General features: G+C 50.1%; 2 protein-coding genes across 20 annotated transcripts in view; one reads left to right on the forward strand and one right to left on the reverse strand.

Annotated features, from left to right (window-relative positions):
- Positions 1-8,641: 8,641 nt before the first annotated feature.
- Positions 8,642-18,342, forward strand: DMAP1 (DNA methyltransferase 1 associated protein 1). Of its 3 annotated transcripts, none has more exons than XM_057708460.1 (10): positions 8,642-9,056; positions 9,581-9,672; positions 9,920-10,115; positions 16,063-16,221; positions 16,350-16,517; positions 16,823-17,008; positions 17,132-17,203; positions 17,483-17,555; positions 17,693-17,988; positions 18,230-18,342. In XM_057708460.1, exons 1-10 carry the CDS (start codon positions 8,952-8,954, stop codon positions 18,287-18,289), a joined length of 1,407 nt encoding a protein of 468 aa, XP_057564443.1. In that variant the 5' UTR covers positions 8,642-8,951; the 3' UTR covers positions 18,290-18,342. The 3 variants fall into 3 exon arrangements, with proteins under 3 accessions (XP_057564443.1, XP_057564445.1, XP_057564444.1); XM_057708462.1 differs by having other exon boundaries at positions 8,666-9,056; positions 9,489-9,672; XM_057708461.1 differs by lacking the exon at positions 9,581-9,672 and having other exon boundaries at positions 8,666-9,056.
- Positions 18,343-18,749: 407 nt separating this feature from the next.
- The window catches only part of ERI3 (ERI1 exoribonuclease family member 3), a 124,002-nt gene continuing 120,606 nt past the window's right edge, over positions 18,750-22,145 (reverse strand). For all 17 annotated transcript variants that reach the window (XR_009049147.1, XM_057708615.1, XM_057708563.1 and 14 more), the window contains one exon: positions 18,750-19,282. Coding sequence is in view for 16 of the 17 variants with exons in the window: in XM_057708615.1 (XP_057564598.1) it covers positions 19,200-19,282 (83 nt within the window). In the remaining variant the exon portion in view is untranslated. The remainder of the gene's footprint in view (positions 19,283-22,145) is intronic.

The following is a 22,145-nucleotide window of genomic DNA, read 5'->3' on the forward strand; positions in this document are numbered from 1 at the left end:
AGACTCCGCGACATCCGGTGATCAGACTCCTCGAGCTAAATCACCCACATGAATGTATTTCAGTTTTGATGCAAGTCCTCTGACTAGTGTGGTTTTTCCAACCCCTGGTTTACCTTGTCTACCCCACCCTCCAGCCCCACCCTGCCATCCACCTTGACTGGTGAACACAATGTTGGGCCTTTTCTTATCTTCTTAAATAGATTATATAAGGTGAAAATTATGTAACCTTCAAATGCTTGTTTCTCTTTATTAGGCTCTGATGTTGTGCTACTTTCATGAGTTGAGAAAAATTTCAATTTCTTATATTCTCTAAAGTCAACTTATTTAAATGAAGAATAATCAGTCCCTTGAAGGTCAACTAGAACTCACCTATTTATAACTTTCAGCCTGTAACCTTTTAACATTGTAGCTCAATGACACTATTTTTAGTTTTTCTATGGTTATTGCTCCATTTGGTTTTCTAATTCTTTTTGGAACAATTTTAGCTCCTTTTTTTTTTTTAACAGGGAAACATAACTCAGAACTATGAGCTTTAACTGATAAAGAAATTGGTATCAGAACAGGCATGAATTTGGTATTTATTTTTGGGCAGTAAAAATCCAGTTAATATCAAAGGTAGCCCTTGGCCTGCTGCAAATAGCTTATCACCTGCAATCAATTATCACTTGAATAAAGATGCATCGAAGGCAAAGCGTTGGGAAACAAAGTGGCCTCTGCCAAAGAACAGTATGCAGGGCAGATGGGATCTGTGAACTGCAGTAAAGAGGGGTTTCTTTCTGGACAGAATGAAGAAAAAGAATGTGAATCTCAATACCCTAAAATTTTGGCTCAAGACAATTCCCAAAACCTTTGACTTTGTATGTCTATGATAAAAATAATTTATCTCTTGCAGTCATGGGGCTGATAGTAACTGAAAATTAAATCCAAAGTGTGATATTGAGAATTACTGTAATACAATATCAGTTAAATTCACAGCCTTGGGACTTCCCTGGTGGTCCAGTGGTTAAGACTCTGTACTCCCAATGCAGGAGGCCTGCATTCCATTCCTGGTCGGGGAACTAGATCCCATGCATGTGAGATCTAGTTCCCCAATCTGCAACTAAGAGCCCACATGCCACAACTAAAGATCCCACACACAGCAATGAGGATCCCGCATGCCGAAACTAAGACCTGGCAGCCAAATTAAAAAAAAAACAAAAACCACAGCCTTGCCAGGTCTCATTTGTGAATGTCAGAGCACTGACCAGAAAAGAAAGCAGTCGGATGACTTAGAGCACCCAAAATCCTATCCCCTGAGCCTCCACGGTCAGCAGAAGTAGATTCTCTTCCTCTGCTGAGGCTAATGGGTGACTTCTGACAATCCTTGTCAGCAGGAGGAAACAGTCACATAGTTCTGTGGAAGGCTTCTGTTGACCCCTTCTGGTAAATCAAAGGTAAATAAGGTAAATCTCATGAAAATACATGTGAGTGGTTTCTGGAGAGCCAGTGTTCTAGGGAGTGTCACAATGTCCCTTCCTAAGTACAAGTTGCTTTACCTTACAACCTCCCACCATATGAAAAAGACAGAATGCCATATCTTACTGATTCACATTTTAAAAAAAAATAATTTATTGAGGTAAAATTCACTTAACATAAAATTAACCATTTTAAAATGAACAATTCAGTGGCATTTAGTACATTCACAATTCCAACATTCTAACAGCTCTGAAATAGAATTATTCATACACTCAATGGTATGCTATGGTTTAATTGATACTGTTTTATAAAATTCTTCATAGTAGAATATAAATAAAGGTAGACCTTTCAGTTGATGGTGTCTTAAAGTAGTTGAATTTGGGTAGTTGGTGGTTTTCTTGGATTTTTGAGGGAGCACATATCACATTTGGGTGTCTTGCAACCCACTTATTTACTGAGTGACCTGAAAGACTGTCAGCTTTGAGATGAATCCAGAGCAAAGAAAACTATCCAATTGGTCTATGCTGCAATGTAAGTAGATAGGCCACTTGGTCTCCATGACCCACCAGATCCCAGTCATGTTGCAATCATCTTGCTGATGGAGTCTGTAACAAACCCAGGAGTAGCAGTGCAGAAGTGGAGAAAGCCATGCCCTGTTTGATAAGTGACTGATCTTCTTTGAGAAATAGCTTTATCTTACTACTGGACCCTGATAGAAACTGAATGCTTATCCATGGGACAACTAGGTGACCTTACAAACTGAGTTGACCAATATAACCTACAAACTATTTGATCTACTCTAAAGTCTGTAGTGTCCAGGAGCATTCATCATCAGGTAGAAAGGATACAAATGAGACCAGGCCAAAGCATGTTCTCCATTGCCACCCATCCCTCAATGAATACTATGGTCTCAACAGGCACAGATTTTTTGAATGGATAAAGAAAAGAAAAACCCAAATATCTGCTGTACATAGGAGATGTACTCTAAAAGATGAAAGAAAATGGAAGGAAAAAGATATATCATGCAAACAGTAAGCTTGTGAAGGCCAGAGTGGCCATAATATGAGATAAAGTATATACTTCAAGACAAAGACTATTACTAGAGATAAAGATTACTAGATTACTAGAGATAAAGATCATATTGCATAATGATAAAGTGATGAATTCCCCAGGAAGAAATAATAATTATAAATATGTAATAACAGAACTTATCACCTAATAACAGAGCTTCAAACTATGTGGAACAAAAATTGACAGAATTAAAAGAAGAAATACCCAATTCCATAATCATAGTTGGAGATGAAAAAAAAAATCCTCAGCAATAGACTAATAGACATAAAAATATCAATAAAGACATAGATTATGTGAACAATACCATCAATCATCTTGCCCTAATTGAAATTTATAAAACTATGCCACAACTGCAGGATACACATTCTTTTCAAATACACATGATATGTTCACCAGTGGACCACATGCTGGGCTATACAACAAATCTTAATAAATTTGAAAGGGCTGAAATCATATGGAATATGTTCTCTGACCACAATGGAATTAAATTAGATATCAATAATCATAAGATACCTAGAAAACTCCCAAATATTTGGACACTAAGCAACATAGTTCTAAACAATCCATGGATCAGAGAAGCAATCACAAGGGAAGTTAGAATGATAATGAAAATGTAAAAGAATTATCAGGATGCAGCCAAAGCAATCATTAGGGTGAAATTTATAGCTCTAAGTATTTGCAAATGAAAATAAGAAAGGTCTATATACCTCTTACATTTTATCATGGAATGCTGACTTGCATCCCCAACTTTATGATCCAGTGGATCAGATAATTCTCAGTTCACACTGGGAAGTTTTGTGGCATCTCATGGACAAGTGTTCAGTTTCTACCAGGGTCATTGTATGCCAAAGACTGCTTTTCAAGTAGTGGCCAGTGGTTTGTGGGTGAGATCAGAGCCTTACTTCAGAATCCTGGGTGCCCATGCTGTGATTCTCCAATTGGGATTGCCAGAAGATATATGCAAGATTTTTGTCACAAAATACTTCCAAAACCATTGGGTCTATTGGATAATCAGGCCCACCTGGTAACACAGCTTGCACTGCAACCTGGACATACCTTTTGGAGAACATCTTTTGGAGCCAGGCTCCTCTGTAAATTTGTAGGTTACTGGTAAATGAGTCAGAGCAGCACCCCCAAATACAGTACACATCGCCTCCAAACCCAAAGAGGGCCACCAAGATTTTTAACTCTTTCTTTGAGATGAGTGGTATAAGGTGTGGCATCTTGTTTCTTACTTTAATTTTTATTTATTTAGTTAGTTTAGAAAAGCAAAGAACTGGACTTTCCTGGTAATGCAGTGGTTCAGCATCTGCCTGCCAATGCAGGGGACACAGGTTCAATCCCTGGTCCGGGAAGATCCCACATGGGGCTAAGCAACTAGGCAGGTGTGCCACAACTACTGAGCCTGTGCTCTAAAGTGCTCAAGCCACAACTATTGAGACCACGTGCCACAACTACTGAAGCCCACGCACCTAGAGCCTGTACTCTGCAACAAGAGAAGCCACTGCAATGAGAAGACCAAGCACCCCAATGACGAGTAGCCCCTGCTGGCCGCAACTAGAGAAAGCCCGCACACAGCAATGAAGACCCAACACAGCCAATTAATTAATTAATTAATTTTAAAAAAAGAAAAAGGCAAAGAACTGACTTGCAAAGAATTTTGTAAGAGACTCCAGACTTTGGAAGGACTGGCTCAAATAAAAATACAACATGTATTTAAAAGAAAAAAAAAGTTATCTTAGTTTGAGCTACTATAACAAATACTATAGACTAAGTGACAAACAATAGAAACTTATTTATCAGACTTCTGGCAGCTGGAAAGATTGCACTCCCCCCTGGAAAAGAAAAAAGAGAGAGAAAAAAAAAAAAAGCCAAATGGCATAAAATAGACCACAGGTGAGGGTGAGGGTGAGCGAAGGGGCCAGGAGTCCACTCAGGAAAGCTGGTAATTGTCGACATTGAACTGGCAGGGGCAAGAATTCCAAAAAAGCTGACATGGCGTGAGGAGATAACTTCCCCAAACCCTGGAATACATGGGCGATGAGTTTGACAACAGCAATCTTTTCCTTTGTGGAGGATGGAGGAGGAGTTGCCTCTGCCGGAAACTCTGGAGACTCAGCGCTGGGGCTGGGCACAGCGGCGGGGCTCCCGAGAGCATCGAGGGCGGTGCCGCTCCCCTCCGGAAAGCAGCCGGCACTGTCCCGGGACTACTCCGTGCTGGTGCCACACGTGTCCTCCAGTCATTCCCAGAAGAGGTCTTTATCTGTCTTTGGCTCCCAGAACTGGCCGGGGACCACACAGGCCTTGTCGATGCCACTGTCCTCCAGCTCCTTGACTCCCCCGGAATTCGCCAGTCCGGCTACCCACTGGTTTTCTCCCCACAGGGGCTCAGGATGCTTTGGCGAGGTTGCCGTCTTGCTCAGGCCTCATCGGCTCCAGTTCCCATCTACCTGTTTCTTTTTACTGAGGTACGATCAAGTGCACAGTTCTTAATGTACCAGTTGAAGGCAGTGATCACTTTTCCTTCCGGACTCCTGGGGCCTCTATGACCCAGGGCCTGGTGTGTAGTGGCGTATCTAAGTACTTACAGTAGGTACTAAACAATTGTTTGTTGAATGAACTAATGAACAAAATCGAATCAATGTGCATTCCCACCAACAGTACATAGACTGGTGCCTGTTTCATCCATATCCTTGTCAAAAGCAGGTATCACAATTATGTTCAAGTTTTACCTATCTGATAGGCAAAAAATGATTTCTCATTATAGCTTTCAATTTTTCAACTCTTTGAATCCCAGTGAGGTGGAATGCTTATCTGTTTGGTTACTGGCTGTTGCACTTCTGTGACTTTCCTAATTGTGTTCTTTGCCCATTTCAAAAAGTGGGAAATTTGTCCTATTAGTTGGAAAATGTCCTTCATAAATAACCTGAACAAGACCAGGTCAGATTGAGCAGTTCTGGATCTTGATCATACCACGCACAGACCACCTGCCCTGTCCCACAGTTTCTAAGGCGCCCCTGCAAATAGGGCACATGTGCACTGCATGCTGGGAGAGCCCAGAGGATGAGGAAATCCAATGCCACATTTAAGGGGTGCATAGTCTTGGTGAGAAGGAGGGAGAAGGGTGAGAAGGGGGAGGGGAGAGGGAGAAGGGAGAAGAGGAAAGGAAGGAGAGAGCCAGGCCAGGCACCCGGGAGCTCCAGTCTACTATTTCTGGGCCCAGCTGTAAAGAGACAGGCTGAGGAGGGATGGGATTCTGGGACTCTATTTTATTCTGCCTCTTACATCCACATCCAATCACTTCCTAGTTCCAGTTGACTCTACCACTGTCTCCCACCTGGTTCTCCTTCCTCCAGCTTCGTCCTCCCCACTGGCAAGCCACCAGTGATCATTCTAAAAGATGAATCTGACTCTTCAGCCTTCTTCCTAACTCTCCTCCCCATGCCACCCCCATATACCCTTCAATGCCTTCATATTGCTCTCAGGATTGAATAAAAACTCTGTTAAAGTCGACTCTGCAGCCCCAGAGCACCTCAACCTGAAGTCTCTCTCCCAGGCCCCTCAACAGGGCACTGCAATGCAAGAGTCTCTTCAGAAGTGATGCTGGGTTCCTGTAGAGGGTCAGCTGGGTTGCCACTGCAGAGTAAGCTCTGCTCAGGGCTGGCAGGGAGACCTGTTGTCACCTGCAGTGTGGTGGAGGAAGTGTAGCCATGGCTTCCCAGAAGGGCCAAGAGAGAGGCATCCCTCTTTCATCCCCCTTTTCCCCAACTCCTGGACTCAGTTTCCCCAAGGAAAGAGAAGCTATGGACCTGTCACTCTGGGGAATTTCTTAATGGCAGCAGCTAAGGTGGCACTCCAAGGATGAAGAGAGAATCCAGGCCATGGCCAAGACAGAATGACAAATGATTAACCTTAGGGTAAACCCCTTACCATGGCCCCCAGTGCTCACCTCTGATCTTAAGTCTTCCTATTCTCCCCCCTCATCCAACAGCCACCACACTGACCTTTTTTCTTTATGTCCTTTCAACATATAGAGTTCCTTCCATTTTAGAGACTTTGCACTTGTTATTCCTCATGTCTGAAACACTCCTTCCCCAGGTATTCTGTGGCTGTTGCCATCATTTAAACCTCAGCTCAGATTTCAGCTCCCCGGAGAAACCTTCTCTGAGGTTTCATCTAGTCCTCCAGCCTATTACCCTATTTTATTTTTTTCACAGCATTTGTCATCATCAAACTTACACTATCTATTTTATTGTTCATATGCTAGACACAAGCCCCATCAGGAAATATTTGTATCTCATTCACCCACTGCATCTCCAGAGCCTAGAATAATGCCTGACACACACACACACAGTTATATACCATGATCCTTGTCCTCACAGAAATTATTCTATCAAGAGAGCTATATCTTAAATAATTATGCAACACAGTAACTACAAGCAGAGTCAAGTGTTTGAGGCAGAGGTACAGGACCCTCTCCCATTTCTCTGTTCACTTCTGGCTCCAAGGACCATTCTCTTACCCTGTGGGCAATTCCTGCTGCAAGACCCTGGCTTCCCCTGCAAACTGTTTAGAGCTCACAGGATTCACCCAGGAATTGTTGCAGGAAGGGGGAGTGAGCTCTTGTCTAACACTCAGAAATGAATTGTCCGAGGAGACACACGTGCTGACAAAGCAAGAGACTTTATCGGGAAGTGGTGCCCTGGTGAAGAGCAGGAGGGTAAGGGAACCCAGGAGGACTGCTCTACCACATGGCTCACAGTCTCAGGTATTATGGTGATGGGATTAGTTTCGGGGTTGTCTCCAGCCAATCATTCTGACTCAGGGTCCTTTCTGGTGGTGCACGCAACCATTCAGCCAAGATGGATTCCAGCAAGGAGGATCCTGGGTGGTTGGTACAACATGTGGACTGGTGTCACTTCTCTCCCTTTGACCTTTTCCGTATTCTTCCGGTTGCTGGTGGCTTGTTAGTTCAGTGTTCCTTACCAGGATCTCCTGTCCTTAAAATAACTCATGCAAATTGTTACTGTCTTTGCCTGGCCAGGGAGGGCTGTTTCAGTGTTTCCCCTGGCAGAATCAGGCCTCAGGAACAGGGCAAGGTTTGTACCTCTAGGCCCAGTTCTTCAAACTTTTGGGGTCTAGCTAGGCTTGTGGCTGCAGCAGCTATGTCCCCATAACCCCCAAGCCAGAACAGGTTACAACATTGATAGCTCACTTGTGTGGGCCCTCTGCTCCTCTAGGCCCCACTTTAATTTTTGGCAGGCCTCTGGCTTGGGGGTCTGGTCTCCTTAAACCTTACAAGCTTCACTCCATCCCCCATGCTCAATGCCCAGTGTCCTCCATGTCTGCAAGCTAGTCTGCAGAGGCTGAAGTTTGGAGCTGCTTCTCCTGGCCCTTCTGCACTTCCTCGGGACCTCCTGTTCTAGAAGTCTCTCTCTGCAGGGAGATCAGCAAGTTTCTTCCCTTGAAGAAGGGATACTTCTTCCAGCTGCTACCTGCTTGGGGCTGTGTTCTTAGACCTTTTTGGAACCCAGATTAGTGCAGTTAGCTCCCAGACTAGTGAAGTTCCAGGAAGCTGGGCTCCAGGAAAGCCCCCATGAGGCCCAGACCTACAGACACCCCCATCAGAGGAGGTGCAAGTGAGGGCCCAGACCTCACTCCATCTTGGCATCCACCCTGGGAAGCTCTGCCTTGTCCAGTCGATCTCTTCATCTCCAACGCTTAGCACGGTGTCTGGTATGTACTTAGCACTTAATGAACAGGGGCAATTAATACCACTAATTCATTTAATGAGAAAAGGCCTTGTGCAAAAGTTTTACATGGCTTATCAGCACTTCATTTAGGCAGGTACCATGACAATTTCTGTTTTAAAGTGAAGAAAAGGAGTTCAGAGAAACTAAGTGACTTCCAAGGTCACAAAGTTGTGCACTCCCTTTTCATTGCGCGACAGAGCAACGAAGAGGGCAAATGCCAGAAAACAGGGAGCCCAGGAACTGGGCGGGCTCCTGGGAGCCAAGCAATGCGGCAGGCTCTGCGCGGTCAGTAGTTTTCACACCGGGTTGCCAGCCGGCTCGGTTTCCTTTAAGCACCGATCGGAAGTGTTCCTGTCGGCTAGTTTCTAATGCGCACAACCGGAAGTTTCTGCCCGCGGCTTTGCGGAGATAGGGGAGCCGCTGGGCCGCAGTCAGGAAGTTTAGGTGCGGAGGCGCTGGGGCTTAGGAGACAGCTGGGGCCGTTAGGGGAGATCCAGGAGGAGGCACACTGGCGGAGCCCCGACCTGACCGTGGGCCACTCTCGTCCTCGCGGCCCGCCTCTTCACCCCGCCCCCACTTGGGGCTGCAGTGGCTCCGCTCCCTGATCTGAGCCTGGTCCCTCTTCAGGCACTGACCCTTGACCTCGGGGCGCACCCCTATCCTTCGGGCGCTATGGCTACGGGCGCGGATGTGCGGGACATTCTAGAACTCGGGGGTCCAGAGGGGGATGCAGCCTCTGGGACCATCAGCAAGAAGGACATTATCAATCCGGACAAGGTAGCAATGGTTCCTGAGAGCGTTGGGTAGCGGGAATGAAGTGGTGGGGAGGAGTGACAACGGAAGAGGGCTCGGGGAGATGAGGTGTCCCACTTCTAGTGAGATGGGCGGTAAAAGATGTGACATAACGGGATAGAGAATATGTGTCACCTTGGTGAGATGGGATGGACGAGGTGGGACACCCGTGGGAACTGGTGGGGACCAAGAGAGTGTGATGCTTGTGGGATGTTGGGGGGGCAGGCGTCAAGTTGATGTGATATGCTGAGAGATGCTAGAAAAGTATCTTCTGCTCTGACAGATCGGGCTCTGTGAGGTAGGGTTGTGGAGAGGAATGACCTGCTCAGACCCGGGTGCCCCTTGACTTGGTTTCTGTACCTTAACAGTGTGTCATTTTGTGTCATAGTGTGTGTGTGTGTGTCATTGTACCTGTAGGTGCTGGTTTGTTCAGGGATTGAGCTGGGCTAAAGAATTTTCAGGGAAGGGAGTCTAGGCTGTGGTTCCTCTCCTGTGGTTTCCCTTCCCAGAAAAAGTCCAAGAAGTCCTCCGAGACACTGACCTTCAAGAGGCCTGAGGGCATGCACCGGGAGGTCTATGCACTGCTCTACTCTGACAAGAAGCAAGTATTAGATTCCCAGGTCCCCCAGGCTTTGATCCCTGACCAACCTGCCTGTCCCTAACTCCTGATTTCCCAAGCCAGTTTTCTCACCACTCAGGGCTCCTGCTTGCTTAGTAGGATGCAGGAGCTCAGATGTGTTACTCCAGGATGTGACTTCCTTGCTCTAGGGTAGATCAGCAGCCTGGGTCCAAAGGCTCTCTACACACCTCTGACTCTAATCTCCTACCTCCCTAAACCCTGCTGCCAGGGATGCACCCCCACTGCTACCCAGTGACACTGGTCAAGGCTACCGCACAGTGAAGGCCAAGTTGGGCTCCAAGAAGGTGCGGCCCTGGAAATGGATGCCATTCACCAACCCAGCTCGCAAGGATGGAGCCATGTTCTTCCACTGGCGACGGGCAGCAGAGGAGGGCAAAGACTATCCCTTTGCCAGGTTCAATAAGGTGAGCCACTACCATTGGGATGTAGGCCAAGGTTGTCCACCTACTCTGAGCCACTTGCCTGAGCTCTCCAGTTTCCTACTTGGCTCCAGAGGCACTCTCAGGCCCGGTCTCAACCATGGTTACCCACTCAGTCACTGGGGCAAATACCTGCAGGCTGGGAGTCTGTGGGTCTTCACTGTCCATGGGATCCTGTCCTCTTCTAAAGCTGCTCTGATTTTTGGTGTGCTGCCTTGGCCTTTCAGTTGTCACTGTTCTTCAGAGCTGTGTCCTAGGTGCTCTACTCTTCTCACTCCCTACTTTCTCTCTAGTGTGTCTCGTTTACCCTGTGACCCCAGTTACCCTCTGTATGCCATTAACCCCAGCTTAGTCTCTCCAGTCCAGAGCAGAGGTTCACATATATCCAAGCATTTGCTTACCTCTCTCCCTGAAGGCCCCACAGGTACTTCAGATCAAGTGGATACCCTTGAGCAGGACTCATAATCTTCCCTTTGTTCCCCCGTCAGTGAATGACACCACTATCCACCCAGTTGCCCAAACTAGAAATTTGGGAATCATCCTTCACTTAGCTTCTCCCTTAGCTCTCATATTATTCAGTCAACACTGGGACAAAGAAGGTAGGGGAAGACAGATAACAAACATGTAAGCTGATAAGCTGGGTTCTTTGAGATAAGAGCCATCAATAAAATGAAACCAGGATATGACATGAGATAAAGAGTGAACTTGTAGGTGTAGGGGAGGCCTGACAGATAGGGTGGTCAGGGAGGGCCTCTCTGAGAAGCTGGCATTTGAGTTAGACCTCAGTGATACATCTAGTCACTGAGTCCTGCTGACTCTGTTTCTATAATAAATCACATCTGCCTATGTTCTTCACTCTCTATGCCAGCACCCTAGTCCAAGCTGAATTATCTCTGGTCTAGATTACTGGGGCTCAGATGGAGCAGGGCCTTACCCAGACCCACCCAGCCAGTGAGAAGCAAGAGCCGGGCTGGGCTAGGATCCCCTAGGCTGTTGTTTAAGCCACTCACAATATGGCCCCGCAGTCCCTGCAACATGGAGCAGCATAGACTTCGAGCCTGCAAGCACTAGAGGCTTGAATCCAGGACTCCCAAGTCCTGACTTCTTTCCCCTCAGCCAGTATATCCACCTGCACCTGGACACCTCCCTCTGGATGGCTCACAGGCTTCTCAGACTCAGTATGTCCCAGTGTGACCCATCATTCTCCCCCCATGTCCCAAACTGGTTTTCCTGCATCTCACCACCATCGTTAGGCCCCTCAGGTCCAGTGGAGGGAGAGGCTAGAGATGTAAGATTGAGAAGGGATAACAAAGGGGTAGGAGATTCGAGCTGGGGGAGGGAAGGTTGGATGAGACAATTTGAGGTGAAGACAAAAGAGTGTTCATTTTGTATTTAGTAAATACTATTCCATGCCAAGTCAAGTCCGAGGCATTGAGGACACAAAAATGAATCAGACACAGTATCTGCCCTCTAGAAACTCTCCGTGTTGTTGGGAAGCTGCGGGGAGGCACGGGCAATTACAGTTTGGTGGGATACATGCTGTATTGGGAGGAACTGCAGGTCATGGGAACTTCCTGGAGAAGTTAGAGCTTGACTCGAGTCTGGTTTGTTTCTGTTTGTTTGTTTGTTTTTAATTTAATTGAAGTGTAGTTGATTTACAATGTGTTCGTTTCTGGTGTACAGCAAAGTGATTCAGTTATACGTGTATGTGTGTGTGTGTGTATACACTTATTTTTTTCCATTATAGGTTATTACAAGATATTGAATATAGTTCATTGTGCTATGCAGTAGGGACCGTGGTTACCTGTTTTATATGCAGTAGTGTGTATCTGCTAATCCCAACTCCTAATTTATCCCTCCCCCTCTTCCCCTTTGGTAACCATAAATATGTTTTCTGTCTGTGAGTCTCTTCGTTTTGTAAATAAGTTCATTTGTATCATATTTTTTTCTGTAGCTTTTTTTTAAGCTCTTTATTGAAATATATTTGCTTTACACTCTTGTACCAGTTTTTGAGGTACACCAAAGTGAATCAGCTGTATTTATACATGTATCCCCATATCCCCTCCCTCCCACGGCTCCCTCCCGCTCTCCCTGTCCTGGCCCTCTAAGGCATCTCCCATCATCAAGTTGATCTCCTTTTGTTATACAGCAACTTCCCACTAGCTATCTATTTTACAGTTGGTAGTGTATATATGTCTATGCTACTCTCTCACTTCGTCCCAGCTTCCCCTTCGCCCCCCACCCCAGCCCCGTGTCCTCAAGTCCATTCTCTACTTCTGTATCTCCACTCTTGCCTGTCACTGGGTTCATCAGTACCATTTCTTCAGATTCCGTATATATGAGTTAGCATACAGTATTTTTCTCTTTCTGGCTTACTTCACTCTGTATGACAGACTCTAGGTCTATCCACCTCATGACATATAGTTCAATTTCATTCCTCTTTATGGCTGAGTAATATTCCATTGTGTATATGTGCCACATATTCTTTATCCATTCATCTGTTGATGGGCATTTAGGTTGCTTCTATGTCTTAGCTATTGTGAATAGTGCTGCTATGAACATAGGGGTGCATGTATCTTTGCAAATTAGAGTTTTCTCCCGATATATGCCCAGGAGTGGGATTGCTGGGTCATATGGTATTGAGTTGAGCCTTGAAGGATGTTACCAGGTGATAGTAGGAAAGGAGTGCAGTGACTTGCTCAGGCAGAGGGGACATCGTGAGCAAAAGCATAGTCATAATCAGTCATATGTGGGGGATGCTGCGGGCGTTTGCCTGGTGATGAAGCCTGAAGTCCAAGGTAGGACATGGTGGGAGAGGCGACCTGAGAGGTCAGCAGGGCCGGGTCAGGCAGGGCTTGGCAGCCAGGCTCAGGTATTTGGGCTTTGCTCTGATGGCTTTGGGGAGCCACTGCAGATTTTAAGTAGAGAGGTGTCGGGATCAGATTTGAGTTTTTGAAAGATCATGGTGACTATGGGTGGAGAATGAAGTCGAAGTAAAGGGAACTAACAGTCTTCCCTCCAATACTGCTCATTCCTGGGGTCCCAAGTTCAGTCTGTGGCTCCCTAGCCGTTCTCTTGCTTAAGCTGGAAACACAGGAGTTACCTATGACAGCATCTTCCCTAACCCCTCACAGGCAGTTGTCACATCCTATGTTTACTCTAAAGCCTCTCAAGTCCATGCCCTTTTCTCTACCTTCCACTGGTACTGCTTTATTTCAGGTCTCTTCACTTCCCACCTGGATTATTTCTTAAACCTGCCAGCTGGTCTCACAGGCTCATGTTTCACCCCCTCTGTCTTCACTGTTGCCAGGGTGGTCTTTGTAAAAGAGAATCCTGACCATCTCACTCCTCTCTTTAAAATTAACCTTACTGGCTCCCATCACCCACAGGATGAATTCCAGACTCCTTAGTGGGCACACAAAGCCTGCAGCAGCTCGCCTCTGTCGACTCTCCAGGCTCTCTTCAGGCCTCTCCCGTCTCGCCCTTTTCTTGTTTCCCTGTGTCCCTGACGGCCAAGCCCGCACACATCAGGCCATTTCTCTCTCATCGCAGTTTATGTGGCTCCCCTGCTTAGGATTCCCCCCAGCGCCTTCCCTCACCAGTTCACTTCTACTTAACCTTAAGACTGAACCAGGCCTCATTTACTTCTTCCCTGACAACCCTTGTCCCAGGCTGGATCAGGTGTCACTCATTACACCCTAGGCATACCTTTGTCATCAAATTTGCAGCACTGTACTCAATTTTCAGCTGGACTGTGAGCTCTGAGAAAGCAAGGCCCCTGTCTGTCTTATTCAGCATTGTGTCCCCAGCTTAGAGCTAGCAGGCCCATGATAAATATTTGTTGAATTAATGACCATCTTCCTTGCTTGACAGTGAGCTTCTTTTTATTTTTATTTTTGGCCACGCCATGTGACTTGCAGGGTCTTAGTTCCCCCACCAGGAATCAAACCCAGGCTCCAACAGTGAAAGCACTGAGCCTTAACCACTGGACTGCTGGGGAATTCCCTGATGGTGAGCTTCTTGACAGCAGGACTGGCTACACAGTTCCTGAGTATATTTTTTTAATTAAATGGAATTAAAATGCATAGGAGGGATACTTAACCAAATGGAAAGAGATCAGAAGGATGAGAAGTTACCTAGGTAGAAGGAATGTGGAATTGGGAAGGTATTTCAGGCAAGAATAACAAAAGCTGAGAGGGGAGAGTCTGGTATATTCCAGTAACTGCTAGTCATTTGGCTGGAACTTAGGGTCCATGAAGGACAGTGGCTGCAGAGGGAAGCCAGGTTATTCACCATCTGTTGACTGACTCAGTAAATATTCATTGATACCTACAGTGTCCTGTGCTGAACCCTGAAGGTAGGAAATGAACCAAACAACCCTTGCTCTTGAGGAGTTTGCAAATTATCTAGAAGGCACTTTCATCTCAGAGTAGCAGGGAGCCTTTGAGGGGTTTCGTAAGGGATGGACGGGTGACACGATCAGATATATATTCTAGGACAGTGCTTCTCAAATTATATGTGATGAAGGACATTTTAAAAAAAAAATTCCAGTTCATCAGAGACTAATAAAGACAGTAAAATTATAAGAAAAGACAAAAATACAGGTCCATGTTTCTTCCTATTTAGCAGCATATGATTGCTGTAAAATTGTTATAAAGGTTTCTAAATGCTTATTCTCAATTTCTGTACTTACCATAGACCAGTGATAAGTTTGCAACAGCACCGGTCCAAGGGCTGTCCTTTAAGTAGCAATGTTTCAGAGAGGTCACATCTTGGCTACAGATGGAGAACTGCTTGGAAGAGGATTACATGGAGGCAGAGAGGCCAGTGGGGAGGCTGTTTCTCTACCCAGGCAAGGGGTAGTGGTGGTCTGGATGGGGGTGTGGCAGGGGGATATAGAATTGGGAGGTAAAATCCACAGATATGGGAAAGGGAGCGGTCGGGGGTAAAGGCAGGAATTAAAGATAGTGACACTGACTTAGATCTGGACTGGGGGAGATATGAGTTTGAGTGAGGGCAATAAGCTCAGTACTGAACATATTAAGGTTTTTTTTTTTAATTGAGGTATAATTACTATATATCATACATATATTAGCTTCTGGTTACAACATAATGATCCAGTATTTGTATTTATTGTGAATTGATCACCCCAGTAAGTCTAGTTAACATGTATCACCTGAACATATTCAGTTTGAGATGTCCAAGAGGCAGCTGAACATAAAGGTTTTGAGAGCAGGTTCAGAGCCAATGTGGTCTTTGATGGAGAAGCTTCCCTGGTCCAGCCTAGTGTCTCCTTCCAGGGGTCTCTGACAGACGCAGCTGGTAGTGGTGCTGTTTGTCCCTGAGGGAGGTCTCGTGGACGGGACATGGGGGAGAGTGGCCAGGGCATGGGTGTTGGGGTGGGGGGGTGTATGTTGGGGGTAGGATGCAGGTGCCTTTTCCATAGAGATGTGACCTTGGGCAGCTCTGGGGGAGCTGCAAGTCTCCCTGTCACCACTGGGTGGCAGGAGTGCTTCAGACAAGTGTTGATTGGGGCTCCTGGGCCTTCAAAATTTAGCCATCTGCCCTTCTCCAGAGTTGACCTTTGGACTCCACCGAAGCACTTACATGTGGGCCCCTCACCTTAACCATGGGGTCAGGAGCATGTGTCCTGTTACCAAGGCTCTGGAGCTGAAGGCATGGTGAGGTTGGTCCTGGAGTGGATTCAGAGGCGGGCAACAGTCCTGAAGCCTGCCAGGGCCTTTGGTCAAGGCAAAGTTTCTTTTCTCACTCTGGAGACATTATCTCCAGGTGCCCTGTGCAGGGTCCCAGGCAGAGGATTTGCTCTCGTCCAGCCCAGGGTCTGGCAATAAGCAGGAGGGGCTGTGGTCACGGGGCTGGAGCCTGCGGGATGTGCCGTGACAGGGGTGTGCCCCGTCCCGCCATGCCCTAGACGGTGCAGGTGCCCGTGTACTCAGAGCAGGAGTACCAGCTCTATCTTCATGACGACGCTTGGACAAAGGCAGAAACTGACCACCTCTTTGACCTCAGCCGCCGCTTTGACCTACGTTTTGTTGTTATCCATGACCGATATGACCACCAGCAGTTCAAGGTAAGCTGGTATCGTGCATTTGCGTGTGGTTCCACCCCCCAGGCCTGGCAGGCCCACTGCCTTCATGCCCTCCTTTCCACATGTCTCTTGAGTGTTCATCCTCCCTCTCTGTATGTCTTTATCCTCAGAAGCGTTCTGTGGAGGACTTGAAGGAGCGGTACTACCACATCTGTGCCAAGCTTGCCAACGTGCGGGCCGTGCCAGGTACAGACCTCAAGATCCCAGTATTTGATGCCGGGCACGAGCGACGGCGGAAGGAACAGCTGGAGCGCCTCTATAACCGGACCCCAGAGCAGGTCAGCCCCGAGTCCCCCAGACTCTCCTCCGTGCCCTGAAACCCCCTGACCATTGCCTCCCTCCTCCACACCCACAGCTCCCTCACCCCAGCTCCCCTTCTTCCACCCCCACCCAGTCCTGTCGGCCACACGTGTGCGTGTGCTCACTAGTGGGGCCAGTTCACGCTGCTCTCCGTAGCCCTCACCTCCCTCACGATCCCCAGCTGCTCAGGTTCCCTCACAGACAGCCCAGCACCCCTCTGTCTCCCCGTCTCCTCTCACCACCCCGTCACCCTCCCACACTTCTCAGCCTCTCTCCTTCGCAGGTGGCGGAGGAGGAGTACCTGCTGCAGGAGCTGCGCAAGATCGAGGCCCGGAAGAAGGAGCGGGAGAAGCGCAGCCAGGACCTGCAGAAGCTGATAACGGCGGCAGACACCACTGCCGAGCAGCGGCGTACGGAACGCAAGGCCCCCAAGAAGAAGCTCCCCCAGAAGAAGGAGGCCGAGAAGCCGGTGTGGAGACAGCCCAGATCAGGGTGGAGGGCTCTGAGAGCACGTGGCGCCGGCAGGGGGCTGGGAGTAACACTGGGGCCGCTCCCCATGACACCCTGGTCTCCGTAACTCCTTCTCCCTCAGGCCGTTCCTGAGACTGCAGGCATCAAGTTCCCAGACTTCAAGTCTGCAGGCGTCACGCTGCGGAGCCAGCGGGTACGTGAGTCACCTCCTTCGCTGTGTCTGGGCCTTGGGCTCTGCAGCCCAAACGCTGCAGGTCGTGGGGCTGGAGCAGGTGGAGGCGGACGCACCAGGATCGGGGGGTGCCAGGCTGAGCTCACAGCTGTCACTCTGTTCTGCTTACTGCCTGTTTCCTTCTGTGACCCAGAGCTGCCTCTAGGGGTTAACATCTCTTCCACTCCCCCCACTGCCTTTAGTCCCTTCCATTCTAAACCACTTGTCGGGGAGAGGGCTTAGCTGCCTGGGTCATTGCAGATGAAGCTGCCAAGCTCTGTGGGACAGAAGAAGATCAAGGCCCTGGAACAGATGCTGCTGGAGCTGGGTGTGGGTGAGTGCAGGGGCCAGGCCCCTCAGGATGTGCCGACCTGAGGCTGTGGATGAAGGCCGGGCAGTGGTGGGCAGTTCCTGCTGCCAGCCTATCACACCTCAGCTCTGCCCCTGTGCCTTCCACCCACCTGCCCGCAGAGCTGAGCCCGACGCCCACGGAGGAGCTGGTGCACATGTTCAACGAGCTGCGGAGTGATCTGGTGCTGCTCTACGAGCTCAAGCAGGCCTGTGCCAACTGCGAGTACGAGCTGCAGATGCTGCGGCACCGGCACGAGGCACTGGCCCGGGCCAGCGTGCTGGGGGGCCCCACCACACCAGCGTCCGGCCCGGCCCTAGCCCCGGCCGAGCCAGCGGCGCCGGAACCCGGTCTCGGCCCTGACCCCAGCAAGGACACCATCATCGATGTGGTGGGCGCACCCCTCACACCCAATTCGGTAAGAGGCTGGACAGGCTGGGAGCGCGCGCACTGGGCCTGCTCGGGAGCACGTGCATGTGCGTGCGTGGGCCCCACCCCCTCGAGGGCCCACAACAGGGGGCGTCACTGAGGGCTTCTGAGAACGAGGGGGTGGGTGGTCAGTGGGCAGCACCCTCCTGACTGCAGAGCGTGGACACACGCACCCAGCCTGAATCCAGCGCTGGGGGCCATTGACCTCAGCACCTTCTGTGTCTCCTCAGAGGAAGCGACGGGAGTCGGCCTCCAGCTCCTCTTCTGTGAAGAAAGCCAAGAAGCCGTGAGGAGCCACCCGGGGTGTGGGATGCTGCTGTGTAAATAGAGCTGCTGAGTTGGACTGGGCTGCTTCCTTTTCCTTCCCACCACGTCTCATGCCGCTGGCTGGGAGGGTGGGCAGGAGGGGGTCACCAGACCCACTCCACGGGGACAGCACTGGGCTTGCCTGCACTGAGGCCCTTAGCAGCCCGTTAGCCACGGACCAGCTTTGCCCAAACACCTGTATCCAGGATTGTCCGTGGTTCACACGCAGCAGTGACCGTAGATACCGGCTGCTTGAAACACAGCCGTGTGCTCAGACAGTCCCCGGGGCCCTGTGCGTATTCAGTGAGGGTCTCATAGGTGATCCAGTGACTGCCGGCTCTACGGGTGGCCTTGAGCGCAGGGCAGCCTGGCACATGCTCGAACCCCTGCACGTCCAGACGGTCCGGCCCGGCACCACCTGGCCCACACACACACCCAGGGCCGCATTCCCCCGACTTTATTCAGTGGCACGTTCACAGCGGGGATGGGGGTGGACACGAGGTGGGGCCTGATCTGTCCTGGAGCCCTGGGGGCACCACACACCATGCACTACAGAAAGGAGGGGGCACAGGGGGCTCGGTGGCCCCAGCAGAAGCCTGTGTGCTGGGAGGAGACGCTGAGGAGGAGGTCCCCCAGCCCAGGCCCACAATGGGAGAGGCTGCTACTGGGCTGAGGTCGGGGGGGGGGGGGGGGGGGCGGGAGGGGCACAACGTGTCTGTTCCAGAGGGGCCAAGTGGCCAAGCCCTACCCAGGGCACAAGCCCATAGGGCGGGCTGGGGGACACTCTGGACCTAGAGCTGTACCACTCTCCCTTGGCCCCTCTGGTGAGGGAGAGAAGGGTTTTGGGCTGGGCCAAGCAGCGACCCTGTCCTGCCCCATCCCATCCTCGGCCAGTCAGAACGGCTTTGATGTTTGCTTGAAGATGAAGCCTCGATATGCGAGTGTCTTCATGATGTTGGCAATGTTCTTGCAGTCATCTAAAAAGAGGAAGAGAAGACAATTCAGATGGGCCCCAGATCCTTCCCCTGTGGGCCTACAGGTGCTGTTACACGGGTGGGGGTGGGAAGCAAATTCAGATTCAGGAACCACAGCTTCTAAACCGGGGGTCCTATCCCCAGGTGGCAGCATCTCCAGCTTCAGGTTGGGCTGGGTGATGCTGGGCCGGCAGGAAGCCTGGTCTCAATGTTTCTCAGTCCCATAACTCATGCTGGAAATTGGCCGGCGTGTCCCGCCCCGGCCCCAGCGGTGATGTATGGGCGCCGTCGCAGTAAGAAAAAGGCAGAGTAAATGTGTAATTTCTCCCTTGACGGCCCCCGGCCGCTGGGCGATCCTTCTTGTTGCCGTCGTGTGGGGACGGCCCGTCCGCCACACTCCGTCTTCCCGCCACCCGCCTTGATGTCTCCATTTCATTACTGTGCGGCCATTCATCACGCCCACGGCCAGGGTGACTTTGCCGGCACTTGCGTGTGTGTGGGAGATGTGGCCCAGGCAATAATCACTGGTGACAAGGCACAAGCCTTGGCACTTCCGGGCCGGGGCCCCAGGCTCACGTGCTCCAGCAGCTATCCGCTGGGTGCCTGCAACTGTGCAGCCCAGGCCAGTGGAGAGGGGCCATCGTGGCCAGCAGCCTTCTACCAGACACGCCTGTGTAGCTCAGCCCAAGCCCTGCCTCTCCCACCCGGGCAGGCTTCGGCCCTGTCTCTGGCCGTGTATCAGATTAAGGACGTCTGCGCCTGCTAGTCACAGCAGTTTCCTCAGTATTGATTCTCATGAGAAACTCCACAGTGAAAACTGTCCTAGACCCCGGTGGCCACAGGGGCAGGTACTCCTGGAGCCTCAGTGTCATGGTCATGGGCCAGGACTCCCTCACCTGCCTCTTCTACCCTTCTCCCACCTCCCATAGGTGCTCCTGTGCCACAACCAGGACCTCAGCTGCCACCGCCTTCATGGGATCGATGCTGTGATTGCAGAAGCATGTACATCGATGTCATAATCGTGTGTGGGGGGTGGTAAGGTCAAGGTGGGGTCAGGAGGCCCCTGCATCTGTCAAGGATCAACCCCTTCCACTGAGCCCAGCCTGCCCTTGCCAGGACCTTAGACTAGGAAAGGGGACCCACCAGAGTTAGAAAAGGACTGTGGGAGTTAGGAGGAGGCTGGTCAGGTCAGGCCAGGCCCTGTATCATCCGCCAGACACCAGCTATGCAGACCCTACACAGGGCAGATAAGCTCTCTGGGTCAGGCCAGACAAGTCACACAGGGTCCTGTCTCAGAGTTCAATATGAATGTAGCCACGGTGGATGTGGGCACAGAGAGGTGACCCAGGACCCAGGCACTTGGGAAGCCATGAGGGCTGGCCTGAGGCAGAACAGTGGGAAGACAGATGGGTGGGTAGTGGCGGCCATGGCAACTCCAGACGTGACCCATCCCTGTGGTTTATGGGCCGGACACGCGCCCCGCTCAGCTGAGGCCCCATCGTTTGTCTCCCTTAGTGTGTATGCCTGTGCTGTAGGGGTAGAGGGTGGAGGGCGGGGGCTGTGACAGGAGGAGCTAGGCAGTCGACAGGAAGGGGAATGGGGCAGGAATGGCTGTGCGGCAGGGGCAGGCATGGGGGTGGGACAGGAAGGGCCCCAGGAGTGGGGAGGGTTCATGACAGGGTCCAGGGGCTGTGATGGCACTGCTGGAAGGGCTAAGATATGGTGATTTTCTTCCCAAATAAGTCTGGCCTTGTCAGGGCACCTCCAATCTTTCCTGTCTCCAGCACTCTGGGGACCGTGGCCGCTGTGCATATTAAGAGTAAGTCCCCTCGTTATCTGCAATTACCCAGCGGCCACACACCTCATTTCTTCCAGCAGAAAAGAAAATTAGTTTTCTATTGACTTCATCTGGCTCCTCCCTCACTGCTGGACAAATCGCTCAATCTGCCTCCCCTGGCCCAAGTGAATGTGTCCACCCCTCCCCCCAGGCCACCAGCCATCCAGTGGGTGAGCGCTGACTTCCCACCTGTGCCTTGTCTGGAGCTGGGCGAAGGTCCACGTGTCCCAGTCTCGCCCAACCTCTCCTCTCCCCACTCTATACACCAGATGACTTCATCCACATCCTGAGCTCCAGCTACTTCTGAAAATTGCTGTCTCCAGTCTGGGCCTCTTTCCTGAGCCCCAGAGCACAGATCCAAATGCCTCTGGAACATCTCTTCCTAGATATCCATACACACTCAAAACGTCCAGCAGTGAACTAAATCTCCCCCAAGCTCCCTCACTCCCCAGTGTTCTCCATCCCAGTGAATGGCACTCCAAAATGTCCCAGAAGAAACCTGATTCAAGCCTGACATCCTGCCTTCTCCCCAAATCCAATCAAGCATGAACTGCAGGCTTTATCTTCTTCTCTGTCTCATCATCTACTTCCCTTCATTCTGGCACCACCTCCCAGTCCACACCCCATCATCTCCTGCTCTTACAACAGCAGCTGGTCCTCTTTCTTCTCCCCTTAATTCATTCTCTTACAGCCAAAGTGATTTCTCACACAAATCTGGTCATGTTCTTTTCTGTTTAAACCTCTTCAGTGGCTCCCCTGCCCTCAGTTTCAAGTCTACACACTCCTTACTATGACTTCAAGGTAAAGGCTCTGCAAAAATGGATCCCTGCTCTCTCTGGTCTCCTGCCACTCTCTACCCCCAACCCCCACATTCCAACCTCAAGGAACCACTTACTGTCTTCTGAAAATGACAAAGTAGGTCTTGGAGTCAGCCCTGTTTCTAGTCTTAACTTTGCCCACTGGCTGTGTGCCCTGTGGCAAGTGCCAAGTTTCTACAAACTTCAGGTTCACTAGGGGTGACAACAGATA

Source organism: Hippopotamus amphibius, chromosome 1 (assembly GCF_030028045.1).
Source record: "Hippopotamus amphibius kiboko isolate mHipAmp2 chromosome 1, mHipAmp2.hap2, whole genome shotgun sequence".
Lineage (NCBI taxonomy): Eukaryota > Metazoa > Chordata > Mammalia > Artiodactyla > Hippopotamidae > Hippopotamus > Hippopotamus amphibius.